General features: G+C 54.1%; 1 protein-coding gene across 2 annotated transcripts; it reads right to left on the bottom strand.

Annotated features, from left to right (window-relative positions):
* Positions 1-83: 83 nt before the first annotated feature.
* PEX6 (peroxisomal biogenesis factor 6) lies at positions 84-13235 on the bottom strand. Of its 2 annotated transcripts, XM_027601480.1 has the most exons (18): positions 11167-13232; positions 9329-9492; positions 8773-8856; positions 5357-5459; positions 5139-5272; positions 4388-4499; positions 3578-3786; positions 2969-3164; positions 2741-2817; positions 2464-2596; positions 2177-2382; positions 1993-2054; positions 1650-1758; positions 1226-1342; positions 1024-1101; positions 746-885; positions 387-564; positions 85-226 (listed from the first exon to the last, which is right to left on the bottom strand). In XM_027601480.1, exons 1-17 carry the CDS (start codon positions 12532-12534, stop codon positions 428-430), a joined length of 3429 nt encoding a protein of 1142 aa, XP_027457281.1. In that variant the 5' UTR covers positions 12535-13232; the 3' UTR covers positions 85-226; positions 387-427. The 2 variants fall into 2 exon arrangements, with proteins under 2 accessions (XP_027457282.1, XP_027457281.1); XM_027601481.1 differs by lacking the exons at positions 2177-2382; positions 2464-2596 and having other exon boundaries at positions 84-226; positions 11167-13235.
* Between the last annotated feature and the right edge of the window lie 1471 nt (positions 13236-14706).

The following is a 14706-nucleotide window of genomic DNA, read 5'->3' as shown; positions in this document are numbered from 1 at the left end:
TCAAAAGGCTCGAGCTCCCCGAGGTGCCCTCCCCTGGGGCTTACTCCTTCCACAAGCTTGCTCTTCCACGCTCCAGCCTTTCAGACCACAACCAGCAGGGGGCAGCATATACTTTATTTTCAGCCAAGACTCGGGGGTGGGGGTGGGGAGCAATCCCCAGAGCTCCATCCAGGCCCGAGTTCCTCCTCCTGAGCAGAGGGTCTTTAGTCTTGGAGCCCGAACGGGCCTGGAAGGACAAACAGGTAGGCAGGGGATGACGCCCTCTGAGCTCTTGGGCTACTCAGCACCGAGGGGGTCTCCTGGAGTTAGGCAGCCTTTGGGTGCAACAGCAGTATGCAGAGAAGGAGCCCTTTGCTCTCGGGCGTCTGTGGGAATAACCTAAGTACCTTCAGCCCTTGCGGGCAGGGTCCCGGATCGCGGGAGGCTCCTAGCAGGCGGCAAACTTGCGTTGGATGCGCTTGTACCGCAGCAGTTCCTGCTCGCTGACCGAGGGCTGCAGCCGGGCAGCAGCCTGCAGCAGGTCCTCCATGGTGAGGAGCAGTGCCGCGCTCCCAGGCTCCAGCCCTGGGGGGTGGCAAGGGGGTAACAGAGGCTGTGGTCTGCGTCCGAGGAGGGGAAGGCCCTGGGGTGGGCATCTGCTTGCCCAGAGGCCCCCAAATGTCAACAGTTCCTCCTCTGATATCCAGGAGCAGGCCTGGTTCCCATTAGCTTTCTGAGTGACCTCCGGGGCTGGCAAACAGCTCACCTTCCTCCAGGTCCCGGAGCCTGCGTTTGAGGGCAGCTGTCATGGCATCAGAGCAGAGGGAATAGAGGTCTGCACCCGTCAGCTGGGGAGGGCAGCGATCCAGCACGTTCACCAAGCTCACAGAGGGCTCTAGCTTGAATCTGTTGCACAGATAGAGGAAAGAAACGGTTTAGTCTGTCAAAAGGCATCCCCGACCAGCTTATTCTGCATGTTGCATTTATCCCCCTAACCATCCCAAGGCCCAAGCCCCTTGGGAGTCTCCCCCTAATGGGGCATACTTGCGTGTGATGGCACTTAGAACACGTAGCTGGGAGGCGCGGTCCTCGCTCACCCCCACAAACACCAGCTTGTCAAATCTTTAGGGAAACAGGCAGGCGTAAGTGTCAGGGAGCCCAGCGTGACGGTGGAGGAGGCACAGGATGGGGGTAAAGGGCCAGGCCCAGAAGGGCGCAGTAGAGGTGAGAGGTACGGGGCGCACACCTGCCAGGCCTCAGAAGGGCAGGGTCCAGGAGGTCTGGTCTGTTGGTGGCTCCAATCACAAACACATCCTGAGTGCTGTGAAGCCCATCCAGCTCAGCCAGGAGCTGAGACACCACCCTACAAGTGAGGACATGGAGGCCAGAAGAGTCCTTGGCCCTTCCCCAGCCTCTGCCCTACCTGTGGGGCCCCTCCTTGCAGGCCTTCTCCACGGGGCTGCCTGTGTGGTTGTGCCCTGTAGACCCCTCCACGCAGGCCCCCCTGTTCTCCTCAGTGTTCCCCACCTGACTCCACGGCCCCCCCCTTCTGCTGTTACACTGTTTCGGAACTGGAATGGCAGGAACTCTTTGGGCTCTGAAGACTGCCGCAACCTGTCTCCCATCCCTCCGTCTTGGACCCCAGACTCCAATCTGGCTCAGACCCCTACCTGTCCATCACACCTCCAGAGTCTCCACTTCGCCCCCGGCTTGGGGCCAGCGAGTCCAGCTCATCAAAGAAGATAATGCACGGAGCCGCAGCCCTGGCCCTGGCAAACACTGAGGAGAGAAAGGGACCCACAGGAGGGGGAAGCTCAGGGGGGATCTGAAGTCAGGCGATGGAGGAGGGGAACCAGGAGTGACAATTCACCACTCCAGGCACTAGGCCACCCTGGGCAGGTCCTCGGAGAAAGGACCACGAGACGGTGGAAAGACCAGGAGCCACCGGGGGGTGGGCAGCACAAGGGCCCAAGGGTTTGGCAAGGGCTAGAAGCCTGGCCCCTCCTCACTCACCTTCTCGCACGTTCTCCTCACTCTGACCCACGTACATGTTGATGAGCTCAGGCCCCTTCACGCTGAGGGAGAGGATGAGACTCGTCAGATGCATAAACTTCTGACCTGTCAGCCAGCCCCGCCTGCTCCCCAGCCTGCTGCAGCTCCCAGTCTGCCCACCACCCCTTCCACACCCCCTCGCCACCTGAGGAAGGTGAGGCAGCATTCAGTGGCTACTGCCTTGGCCAGGAGGGTCTTGCCCGTGCCGGGGGGACCATGGAGCAGAAGACCTGAGCGCCTGAGGCCCAGGCTCAGCAGCTCAGGGTGCTCTAGAGGGAGCTGAATGGTCTCCAGAATCTCCTTCTTCACCTCCTGCAGCCCGCCCACATCATGCCAGGACACTGAGGGGATCTAGGAGATGGACAGTGTGTGGTTGGGGACAGGGTGGTGGAAAGAGCTCCTGTCCTACCTCGGAGGACCTGGAGTCTCTACCTTGGGGGCTCCAATGGCCTGGGAGTGGGCTGTCTGCATCTGCTCAAGTGCCTGCCCGAAATCCTCAGCCAGGAGAGGAAAGCCGGCAGCACAGAGCTCCCCCTCCTCCTCCTCACTCAAGCCACCTGCCAGCCTGCAAAGACAAACCCAGGGAGACCTCTGGGGGACCTCACCGAAAGCCTCCTCCCCATCAGGCTCCTGGCTCCTCCTCCCCCCACCCCAGCCCCACCCGTATTTCCTCTTGCCTCCTTTTCCCTCCTGTGCCCAGTTTCCTCACCCCGAGTTCTTGACCCTGGTGCAGGCTGCCCGGGCGCTGTAGGTCAAAAGGGCATAGAGATCCCCTACGACGAAGCCCTGGGGAACCACAGCAGAGGGCACGTGAGCGGGGCGCAGTAGGCAGGGACCCGCAGGGGGCCGGTCCCCCAGTGGGATTAGCGGCCCAGGGTTGAAGCCCCCACGGGCAGGGCAGCAGGACTGGGGGGGGGTCCCCTGCCTCGGCACTCACCGCACACCGCCGCGCCAGCTGCGTCAGGTTCACCTCTTGGCCCAGAGGGAGGTGGGCGGTGAGGGCCCGCAGGACACTGAGCCGCTGCCCCTCTGACAACACGGGCACCTCCAGCTCATGAGGGAACGCTGTCTGCACGTCGGCGGGCATGTCCCGGGCCTGGCTTGCGGTGCCCACGACCATCAGGGGTGGGCAGCTGCAGACACAGAGGGGTGCTGAGGGCCAGAGTGCGGCTGGCGGCCCCTGAGTGCTGTCTCGTCATGAGGCAGGGAGGTGGGTGGGTGCGGGCATGGGGGAGGGAGGTGAGCGCCCCAAAACTTCCTGCCTGGGGCTCCATCGGCACACCTCGAGAGGGGGACCTGTGCCCCCCCCACACACACAGGGAGCTCACCGAGGGTAGAGGCTGTGCTTTTTCTCTGACGTAGTGCTCCCCACGAAATACTAGGGACTGCACTCCCCGCCCCTCTGGATACCCCAAGCTCCTCAGCTCAGGACTGTCCGGAGGACAGCCCAACGGGCGGGATGTCTGAGGAGCCACTGAGGAGGAGGGGACAAAGGCTGCAGAGAGGTGGGGGCCTGCCCTTTCACAGACCCAGCTCTGTGCCATACCTGGCGAGGGGCTCCTCATCAAGGAGGAGCTGACGCAGCGTGGCCACCACACGGGCATCCTCACCTAGCCCATCACGGTCCCGGCCCAGAAGGTCCACAGCTGTCAGCAACAGAACCATAGGCCGGCAGCGCCGGGCCCGGGAGAAGACAGCCCGCAGCTTCGTCTCCACAGCCCCGCTGCTGTCTGCACAGAGGCTAGAGCAGGACACCTGGGGACGGGGCCCCAGTGGTCTGTGAGCAAAGGGCAGGTGTGACGGAGGCAGGAAGGGCAGGGAGAGGGGCCAGAAGAAGATGCAGGCCACCTTGTTTTAGAGGGCAGAGATGGGGGGCAGTAGCACCGGCTAAGTCCTACCTCCTCTTTACCCCAACCTCACTCCCTGGACTGCCCATCACAGTCTTCAAACCCCTTCCTTTTTGAAAGCATCTTTTCGGGGCGCCTGGGTGGCTCAGTCGTTAAAGAGTCTGCCTTCGGGGGCGCCTGGGTGGCTCAGTTGGTTAAGTGTCTGCCTTGGGCTCAGGTCATGATCCCAGGGTCCTGGGATCGAGCCCCGCGTCAGGCTCCCTACTCGGCAGGGAGCCTGCTTCTCCCTCTCCCACTCCCCCTGCTTGTGTTCCTGCTCTCACTATCTCTCTGTCAAGTAAATAAAAAAAAAAATCTTTAAAAAAGCAAGCAAGCGGCAAGCAAGCATCTTTTTGTAGCTGAGAATCACGGGAATATGTCTGACCTACTCCGGTGCCGGGGCCAGGCTGGTGGCCAGAAGGGGGAGGGGAGAGGGAGAATCTGGGCTTCACCTCACCAGGTACCCTCACCTTCAGGAGGTGGAGCCCAAGGCGGCTGCAGGCTGCAGTGACAGCTGTGGTTTTGCCACTGCCGGGGGGACCCCGGAGAAGGACACTGCTGGTTCCTGTCAACAGGGCACCTCTGCAACCAGAGAGCAGACACTTGTCCTCTCCATTCTGCTCAAACTGAAGAGCCCCCAGGAACAGAGGGACCCGTGGATCGAGAAAGCAGGCACCCTCTCTCTCCTGGCGGCCTCCCTCCTCCTCCAGGGCTGGTGCCGTAGCTCGCCTACCACCTGGGGCGCCCTGGCAGGGGCGCGGAGCGCATCCAGCAGCCGGGACAGTTCCCTTTCTCATCACTGCCTTCAGTAAAGCCTTGACTGCTATGTCTGGTCTGGATCATATGGAGAGGAATTAGGGGAGGGTCTGTGTCTACACGTAGGCCAGTGGTATGAGGAACGTTAGCTTTTGGGGCAAGGGTGGTGAAGGCCAGAATGGCTAGTGGGCTCCCCAAGGGGAAGGGCAGTCTCAGAGATAGCTGTCCCTGGTGGAGATTCTTCTTCCACAGTCAACCTTGAAGGCTGGAGGTTATCCCCAGAAAGGAGCCTAGGAATTTGCTTACGGGAAGGACATGGGCTAGCGGCCTGGGCATACTGGTTTGAGGGAGGTCCACCAACCCGACACTGGCCAGCGCATTAGGAACTGCTTGTCCGGCCCACTGCCTGTCCGGAGATGTTCCGAGCAGGCCTCTCCCCCGCACTGAGGCTGCGGCCTCACTCACCCTGGCTGGAGGCGAGGCTTCAGGGCAGCACAGAGCTCAGTCACCAAGGTCTCCAGGCCCGGAGGAGACAAGCTATTCCAGGGAGTGGATTCTCCTGAAGCGAGCCTTGGGACAGGGCTCAGGGTAGAGCCCACCTGTGAAAGGTGGGAGGAAGCTTTAGTGTCTGGAAGCTGTTTCTGTTCCTTTTCCCAGGTCTAGTCCCATCCCCAAGGCCTCACCAAGTACAAAGAGGTATGAGCGGTGTCTGCCAAGTAGGCGCTGGTTGGCCCATCCGGAGCTTCCCCAACAGTTTTCTTCACTTTAAAAAACATCTCCCGCCACCTGCAGGAAAGAAGCCCAATGAGCTGCAGACCCAGAGCCCACATACACCCCTCCCTAAGGATGAGGTGGCTGTCTCAATCATAGAGGTCGACCACAGGGGACAAACTCAAGAGCAGCATGAATAACTGCCCCTAGACATGGCAGGGGGTGAGGAAGGGGAGGAGAGGAGGGGTGTAAAAGAGCACATGGCTCCGACACATTTTGAGGGCAGGAGCTATAAGTGTCCTCCACATCCCTCATGACAACCATCAGAGTGTTGGGATGTGTTTCTCCAGGTAAATGGCCTTCCCGCCCATTGCAGTGGGAGAAGCCACAGCTGCGCTAAGCAATGATCATCGGACCATTTTCACTGGCTTCAGAATACAGTCTTCCCTTCCAATTCATACCTCCCAAGGCCTTCCAAAACCTCAGCAGGAAGAGTCCCTTGGCTCTTATCCAATAATCCACAAAATCGAATTGCAGATTCCTTATTAAAGACATCTAATGATTAATTCTCTATTTGGCTGCACATTAGAATTACCTGTGAGACTTTTGAAAAGCAACATCTCCCACATATTGTATGATTCGATTCAGCAGATTGGTAATTGCTGGGGGCTGAGGGAAGGATGGAGTAGGGTTTGCTAATGGAAAAGGGTTTTGGGGGGATGAAAATGTTCTGGAATTCAATAGTGGTGTTGGTTGCATAACCTTATGAATATAGTAAAAGCCCCTGAATTGTACACATTAAAAGTGAATTAGATCTCAATTTTTAAAAAAGCAACTCTACACCCAATGTGGGGCTCAAACTCGTGACCCTGAGATCAAGAGTTGCATGCTCTACTAAGCCAGCCAGGCACCTCAATTTTTTAAATTAGCATTTTTCTCTCCTTTCTAAAAAATGAAAAGACTGCACAGGCCCCAGCCTCACCTTGACTCTGCTCCAATAGGTCTGGGGTGGGGCCCAGGCATCTGCATTTTTTGAAAGCTCCCCCAGCCGTAACAGGGCTATGCGTTCACTGGCTAGTCTCAGAGTGAGCTGGGGCTACTCAACTTACGAAGGGAGAAGAGAGTGGGGAGCAGGTAGTAGTGACTAGCCCAATCTTCCAGAAAAGAAATGATGAACTACTCCCCTCTTTAATCCTCAGGTGGAAAGGCAATCACTTGGCCCAGACTATAACTTGGGCCTTTTTAAGTTCCAGCCGGTGCAAATTCCTTTGTTCACATTGTCTCATTCATAAAGCTGCTTACTCTGGCAGCAAAGTGGGGTGTGTGGGAATAACTCCAGGTGGAGGGGAGAAGCATACCAGATTGGTATTATGAATTCTCACAATTATTAGGGTAGGCAGTTATCGTGATAAAAAGTGGAACATAAGGAAGCCTGTGTCTTACTGTTATTCAGTATAAATGAACAGTGGGTACTTCTATCCAACTGGTAGAAATCTACCAGGCCTCACCATTTTACATGGAACCTGGCATCTCGATCCTGAGTCACAGTGTACATGGTGAGCAGTGGAATCCAAGGAAGAACAGCACTGTGGGAGGTTAGGGGGAAGTGCCCTCTCCATGGACAGCAGTAGGACCATCTCGGTAAGTACAAGGATCAGACCTCTTGAACACATCTGGATATTGCTGGGGAAAGCTGGGTTGTGTTCTCAAGAGCCAGATGGGAGACAGTGGAGTGGAATCCTGCTGGCTTGCTTGGGAGAGGGGAACCGTGGAAGAAGCTGCAGAGGCTACCCCACCATTGGAATACCATTCCAGGGATCATAGGAGCCTCCTAGCAAGGCCTCCCTGACCAGGTCTGGGGGAAGAGGGCTAAAGCACCCATCTCTGTCTGTCCTTGGACCCACCTGCCCACCTGAACCTCACTTTCCAGGACCTGCTCAGGAGGAGGAACTGTGTGCTTAGCACCCAGAGGAGGGAGGCAGGTCTCTACAGGGCTGGAACAGCAGAGATCCAGGAACTGAACAGGCTTGCTCGTCTGTCTCAGAAGGGCCCAGTGCCTGGGCATTCTGTAGTTTTCCTACACAAAGCTAGCTCGTAGATACTGGCTATATTTAAGATGGGAGACACAAGTGGGAGGTGACTAATACATATCAGCCTGGCATTTTCTACCAGGCCCCAGTTGTAGATTAGATTTGGAAAAGCTCAAAGAGGTGCCATGAGCCTTAAATGGGGTTACAAAGGGTACTACCAGGCCCTTCACGTGGGTACCACAGCTCTGAATGAACCAAGCTCTGAATGTTGACCAAGGATGAATCAGGCACTCTAAACTGCATCTGTCTTGGCAGAGGACCCAGGCTGGCTAGGCCAGAGGCCTTGGGCATGCCAACTCTTACACCTTAGTTCCTTCTGGCTGGCCCCACCACCTCACTGAAATCCCCTGTGGACGTTGGATTAGTGTGTCTATCAGTTGTGCTCTCCTTCTAGTACAATGCTACAGGAAATCAGTCCTGGGGTATCAGGCTACATATTCTCCCGCTTCCCCGAAAGCCCAAGCAGTCTCTGAATTCTGTGCCTCACCATTTTACATGGAACCTCTATGATCAGTGTCTAGAGGGAGGAGAAAGGTTGGACTCCTTGTTTTGGGTGCTTGGGTCACTTATGCTTGATTTCTCACTCTTTATTGAGAATAAGGAAAAAGAGAAGGCCTCTCAATGACAGCAGCAATCTGTCTCTCCCCCATTTTGGGAGATGGGATTGAAAAGCTGCATGTGCACACACCATTAATTAGCACAGAAATCAAAGCCTGGGTCTCCTTATGTTGAGTATATGGGAGGTGTGGCCTGAAAACTGGCCCAAACGACCCTGTGGTTGAGAATGAAAAGCAAGGAATCCCATGTTGGGCTAGGCCCTTAAACTTCTTAATGCTTTCCTTTACCTATAACCACACAACAATTTGAGGATAAACACCTCCCAAAGGCAGCAGGCGGTGGTTCTTAATCTTTTTTTCAGTTCCCGTGACTATTTGAGAACTTGAAGAAAGCATTTACCGTTTCTCTAGAAAAATGTTAATGACAGGGGCGCCTGGGTGTCTCAGTCGGTTAAGCATCTGCCTTCAGCTCAGGTCATGATCCCAGGGTCCTAGGATCGAGCCCCCAGTCGCACCGGGCTCCCTGCTCAGCAGGGAGTCTGCTTCTCCCTCTCCCTCTGCCCCTCCCCCGTGCTCGTGCTCTCTTGCTCTATCAAATAAATAAAATCTTTTAAAAAATGTACACGACAACCAAGTTTTCTTATATGCAAAATTATTCCACACAACCGGTGGGGAGGGGATCATAGAACTCTTGCACCCAGGTTAGGAATCCCAGCTGTAGGGTAAGAGGCAGCTGCATACCTGGGCAGTTTCTCTGGGCTTCCTTCCAGGATCTCTACTTGCCCAACTGTTGGCACACACAGAACATCCCCTTCCTGGACTGCCCTGCAACACAGCAGTGGCCCTGGTCAGCTCACAGTGAGAGTCAAGAGCATGGGCCTGACACATCCCCGCATGTCTACTCCCAACCTGCAGACCATAAGGGCCTACCGCCCACCCAGAGATTCCAAGCAGTTGTCCAGAGAACACATCTGACCTAGAATGAGCTGGAGGGAATGGCAGAAAGGCTAGAAAGGGGGAATCAGGGAGCAGTGAGGGGCAAAGCAGGATCCTGGCTCTTTGTGGGCCCTCTCATATCAAAGAGGTTTCTCAGTTTAGATGGTCCAGATTCACCTCATGGTACCAATTTCTCTTCTATTGACCACCTACCACACCAAGAGGCATCTATCCACAACATTGCCTAAAATGCGGCTTTGTAAAGTAAGGCAGAGACTCTCTGGGACCTGAATCTAAGGCATGGGATAGGAGGAGAGCAAGGGTGAGATGCTATCCTCCTTGAAAGCGGTAAGCAGCTAACCTGGGTGTCTGAAAGTGCCGGTAAAGAACATGGTCATAATTTCCGTTGGTGCTGTAGTGGGGAGAGGACACAATTTCGATGTGTAACTCTTTGGCAAACAGAGGCCCGGGCAGCACTGAGCAGCTTCCTTTGTCTTCAGGGGTGCTGGAGCCTTCCAAGTGCCTCTATTAGAGAAATAAGCACCACCTTATAACCTTCTCCCAAGGAGTCAGGCTCTGCCCTACCTTAACTTTAGCAGCCAATATTTCTATTTGCATCCTCTAACCACAAGGCCTGTGGGAGGGGAGGCCTAAGGTAGCCAAACTGAATACCTGTATCTTCCCTAGATACAGTAACCTCTCCTTCTCATGGGCACCAGGATTTCTGACTCTAGCTCCAAAAGGTTCCCCAGTACAAATAACCTTTCTGCGATACCTTTAAGTTGACCCTGAGCCAGGAAAGTGGTAAAGACATTTAATTCCCACAAGTCCTTTTGAGTGACACCAGGCAGCAAGTGGAGTTGATATTAATTGGACATTAGTGGGGACACTGAATTCAGGTTGTGGGAAAAGGATATGATCTCACTGAAGCTGAAACGAGCTCCAGTCTGAGGACTCCAGTTTTTCCTCCATTTGAAAGGAAACCCACACCTGACTCCCATCCATGCATATCTTATGTCCTTCTTGACATCTTATAGCACTAATTGGCTATTCCAGCATTAGCTAACAGAACTTTCTACAGTGATAGAAATGTTACCTACACGTGCTATTGAGCATTTGACACGTAACTGAAGCAACCGAAGAACCAAGTTTTAAATTTTATTAGTTTTAATTAATTTAAAAAGCCACACTGTGGCTAGTGGCTTCCATATTGGACAGTATAGGTTTAAACCATACATCTAGGTGCCTAATTAAACAGTAGACTATATTTGTGCCCCCAAATACAACGATCTTCTTGAAGTAATCTCCTTAAAGGCAGAAACCAAAAATTTCTCTTCGGTATATTTACATAAATATTAAAATCAAATACCAGGCACTAAAGATAGTAACAAGCCCTCCCCTTTAAGGAATTTACAATATAGGGGCGCCTGGGTGGCTCAGTCGTTAAGCGTCTGCCTTCAGCTCAGGCCCTGATCCCAGGGTCCTGGGATCGAGCCCCGCATCGGGCTCCCTGCTCCGCGGGAAGCCTGCTTCTCCCTCTGACCCTCCCCTTGCTTGTGTTCCCTCTCTCGCTGTGTCTCTCTCTGTCAAATAAATAAATAAAATCTTTAAAAAAAAAAAGGAATTTACAATATATAACTGAGGATTAGACAGAGTTTATAATCATAACGGGACAGAAATAAATGCCCTAAGAAAGGTACAAAATGCTGTAGGAGAAAGAAGTCATGTTAAATATACAGTAAGATCATGTACGGCTTTGGGAAGAAGGTGGCATCTTTAGATGGGCTTTGAAGGAAAGGATGGTAGGACTTTAACAGATGAGGCTAGAAGAACAGGAAGGAATTTGAAGTCAAGGATAAGCATGAGCAAAAGAAATGTCGTTTCATCCTCCATAGTACTCAGAACAATTCGGGATACACTGTAGCAATTCAAACAATTGATTAAGTAGATTAATATACTGTATATACCTGGTAATTTGAGGATGATTGTCCCCTTGAATAGATGAAAGCCCTTCCCATGCACCACTACACCATGGAGGATTTTATTTTGATTATAGAGAATAGATAAATAAGACTAAGAGACATTAAGATCTAAGGAGTAAGGGATCTAAATTCTACAGCTCTCTTCTTCCAATTCAATTGAGATAAGGAAGAGGGAATAAGGAGTGGGAGCATTCCTGACCTCAGTCTTGTATCCTACCTGAATTCTGAGCTCTCCCACTTCCAGGGGATCACAGCCGAGATTAAAAGCCAGAGTGGCAGGCACGAGGGCTAGTCCGTCAGCGAGGGGCTCTCCCGGCTGCCCAGAGCCGGGTCCCAGCCTTTCAGACAGGTCCCAGCGAGGCTCTAGGACCCGCACCCTGGCCAAATGTGGCTGGGAAGTGTTCGACGACTCTCCGGCTCGGGTCACCCACACCCATTCGCCCTGGAAGAGGCCCAGGCTACGGAGACAACTCCGGCTAACTCCCAGTGAATCTCCAGTCCCTCCCAGAACTCCCCGGAGTCGCCGGACTGTGCGGTTAACCGCGAAGGAGGACACCACGGGTGGGGGTGGGGGCCGGCTGCTGTCCTCAGCCTCCTGACCCAGTTTGGCCCGCCCACGGAGCTCAGTCACAGCTAGCCGCGTCCCTGGGCCCAGCAGCCCTTGCAACGCCGGCCGCGTCTCCAGCACCCGCGGTCCGGGCACTGGCAGGGCCTCTCCGCGCCGCACCAGCAGCGGCCCGACTCGCGGTCCCAGCCCGGGCCCCGGCGGGGTCCCAAGCAGCGCCCAGCCCAGCGCCGGAGGGCGCCGCACGGGCCGCGCCCGCACCCACGCCCCGGAGCCCAGAGCCAAGAGCCGCAGCAGCGCGCGGCTAACCAGCAGCTGCGGGGGCCCTGGACCCTGCTCTTCGGTCTCCGCGCCCGGCCCCTCCAGGGCCGCCACTAGCAGCGCCGGCCCTGCGGGGCTCTCCTCTGCGGGCCGCAGGGCCAGCACCAGGCCCAGCCCCGCCGCAGGCCACGGGCCCCCGGGGGGCAGCAGCACCGCCAACGGGGGTGCCTCGGTCGGGAAGGGCTCCAGGACCCGCAAGACGGCCAGCGCCATTGTGACAGGAGACCAACGAGGAAGACGAAGGAGAGCGGCTTCCGGAGCCAGACCGCAGCAGGCCGTTTCCGCTTCCGTCCGGGGAGGTGCAAGGAGAGCGGGCGGGGCGGCGGGTCCCTGGTGCGTGCTCCTGGAGGGCGAGCGGCGGCTCAGATCGGCGGGTTGGTTCGTCGGTGGCCGTAACGCGTTCACGGCCGCTGCGCAGTCTTTTGAGACTGTGTTTGCGCGGATCTGCCTTCCGCGCCTGCTAGGGGAGTAACGTCCTCTCAACTGCCCTGCCATGCACGTAACAGTTAATTTAATGATCAACGAACCGTCAGCGTGCCCAGGACCAGGGCTGGGAGCTATGGGTGGAGTGTTGAGGAAGAAGTAGTCCAGTCCTCTGTGAACTCCTACCGTTTCCACGGTGGAACTGTAGGCACTGAGGTTTGGGGGTTGTGGGGAAGGTTGCAGGAGGGAGTGGTAGGATAAAACTGTCTCAGACATGCTTATGGGTATGTAGTGGCTGCCGGCTGGATTACTACATGTGATTCATGTAGCCCTGGAGTACTTGGTGCTACCACACCTGTTCCAACACATCCTACACAAAACCCACGTCCCAGTGTTTCTTGTCCTGTTTATTGTCCTGTTTGTTCTACTCCCACCAAACGTGAAGCGAAGACAAAGCAGCTTCGCTTTTTCATCCCTCCAAAACCAGTTGCTCTCCCCGCCCCACGAATCCTTGCAAACTGGAGACCCACGTCCTGTTTCTACTCTACGGGGTGGGGGGGATGTGTGTTTCCGGGAGGGGGCAGTAGAGCAGGCAGAAGAGAGGGGTTCAAGGCTTCAGTCATGAGCACTAACCAATAGCTTGCTTCCCAACTTTGCTGTTACTTAGATTCCATCCTTGTGTCCGCCTCCACTGCTCTGGGCAAGACACTTGGACACTGGCAGGCCACACTTCCAGTTACTAACAACAACAACAAAATATTTGCACTTAGAATCAATGGATTGGTTGGTGGTAATCTACGCTTTCTGGACCTTGCATTCTCCAAACACTGCCTAACTCTCCTTCACCGCTGAACAACATGAGTTGTGCAGTCTTCTACTTTGTACGTTTTGAATTCCTGAAAATTTCCTGAAAATCTGAGAGTTGAATACTAGATTTACATGTTAGAAGGTATTTCTATTCCTAGCAAGACAAGAAGGTATTTTTTATGTATTTATGTATTTTTAATTTTTTTAAGATTTTTAAAAATTTATGAGAGAGAGAGCAGAAGCAGGGGTGTGGCAGAGGCAGAAGCAGGGGTGTGGCAGAGGCAGAGGGAGAAGCCGGCTCCCCGCTGAGCAGAGAGCCCAATGTGGGGCTCCATCCCAGGACCCTGGGATCACGACCTGAGCCGAAGGCAGACGCTTAACGACTGAGCCAGCTAGGCGCCCCTATTTTTTATTTTTTAAGTAGGTTCCATACTGGGGCTTGAACTCATGACCTTGAGATCAAAGCCTGAGCTGAGATCAAGAGTCAGATGCCCACCCAGGCCCTCCAAGAAAATATTTTTTAGGGGCACCTAGGTGGCTCAGTCATTAAGCGTCTGCCTTCGGCTCAGGTCATGGTCCCAGGGTCCTGGGATCGAGCCCCGCGTCGGGCTCCCTGCTCCGCGGGAAGCCTGCTTCTCCCTCTCCCATTCCCACTGCTTGTGTTCCCTCTCTCGCTGTGTCTCTGTCAAATAAATAAATAAAATCTTTAAAAAAATATATTTTTTAAATGTCTGATTATAGTTCCTGGAGTATATCTAGTCTTAAACTTGAAATTGCTCAGTTCCACTTTTTGTTTGTTTTTGTTTTGTGAGAGAGAGAGCACAGGCACGCTTGAGGTGGGGACACAGGGAGAGGGAGAGAATCTTTTTTTTTTTTAAAGATTTTAAAAAAATCTTTAAAAATTAAGCTGAAGGCAGACGCTTAACGACTGAGCCACCCAGGCGCCCAGAGGGAGAGAATCTTAAGCAAACTCCACACTGAGTGTGGATCCCAATGTGGGGTTCCATCTTACAATGCTGAAATCATGACCTGACCTGAGCCGAAATCAAGAGTTGGACACTTAACCAACTGAGCAACTCAGGCAGTCCTCTACTTTTTTTTTTTTTAAGTAATCTCTCTGCCCAGCATGGGGCTGGAACTCACAGCCCAAGATCAAGAGTCACGTGCTCCCCTGACTTAGCTAGGCTCCTCCTCTAGTTCCACATCTTTAAAAGAGCATGCAAAAATATACTAGGGACCTGAATGCATATGGATGAAAGTTCCCATTTGGTAGTTCTGAACTGTATTATGTGGCTCTGTCCCCTTGCTTCCCAGAGGGACCAAGGTTTGGGAGGATGGTGGTGTGAGTCCTAAAAGGATATGCCTGCTTTACATAGGCAAGTTCTAGGCCTCAGGACTACAGTGCTCCTTGAGGGCTTGGGCATGGGTAAATAAATCTGGTCTCCTGTCTACTTCAGCACCCATATAGACACAAATATCCATCCACAAATATCCTTCCTTCCCAGGCTTTTCCCCCAGCAAATAATGGTTGGGATACAGTTTGCTTTGTGTTACTTTGAAATTGTCATTAATCATTGGGAGCCAAATACTATTTCCATAAGATAAGAGCCTACATTTGTTGCCTTTACTTTCCTACCTCTT

The sequence above is a fragment of the Zalophus californianus genome, chromosome 7, assembly GCF_009762305.2.
Source record: "Zalophus californianus isolate mZalCal1 chromosome 7, mZalCal1.pri.v2, whole genome shotgun sequence".
In the NCBI taxonomy this organism is placed as follows: domain Eukaryota; kingdom Metazoa; phylum Chordata; class Mammalia; order Carnivora; family Otariidae; genus Zalophus; species Zalophus californianus.
This window is presented reverse-complemented; position numbering and strand designations above follow the sequence as displayed.

Coding starts and splice junctions, on each gene's coding strand:
- PEX6 (XM_027601480.1), bottom strand. CDS start 12,534: ATGTCTGAGACAGTTTTATCCTACCACTCCCTCCTGCAACCTTCCCCA. Junction 5,460..8,772: donor AGCCCAGAGAAACTGCCCAG/GTATGCAGCTGC, acceptor TCTTTCCTGCAG/GTGGCGGGAGATGTTTTTTA. Junction 2,818..2,968: donor AGCTGGCGCGGCGGTGTGCG/GTGAGTGCCGAG, acceptor GTGGTTCCCCAG/GGCTTCGTCGTAGGGGATCT.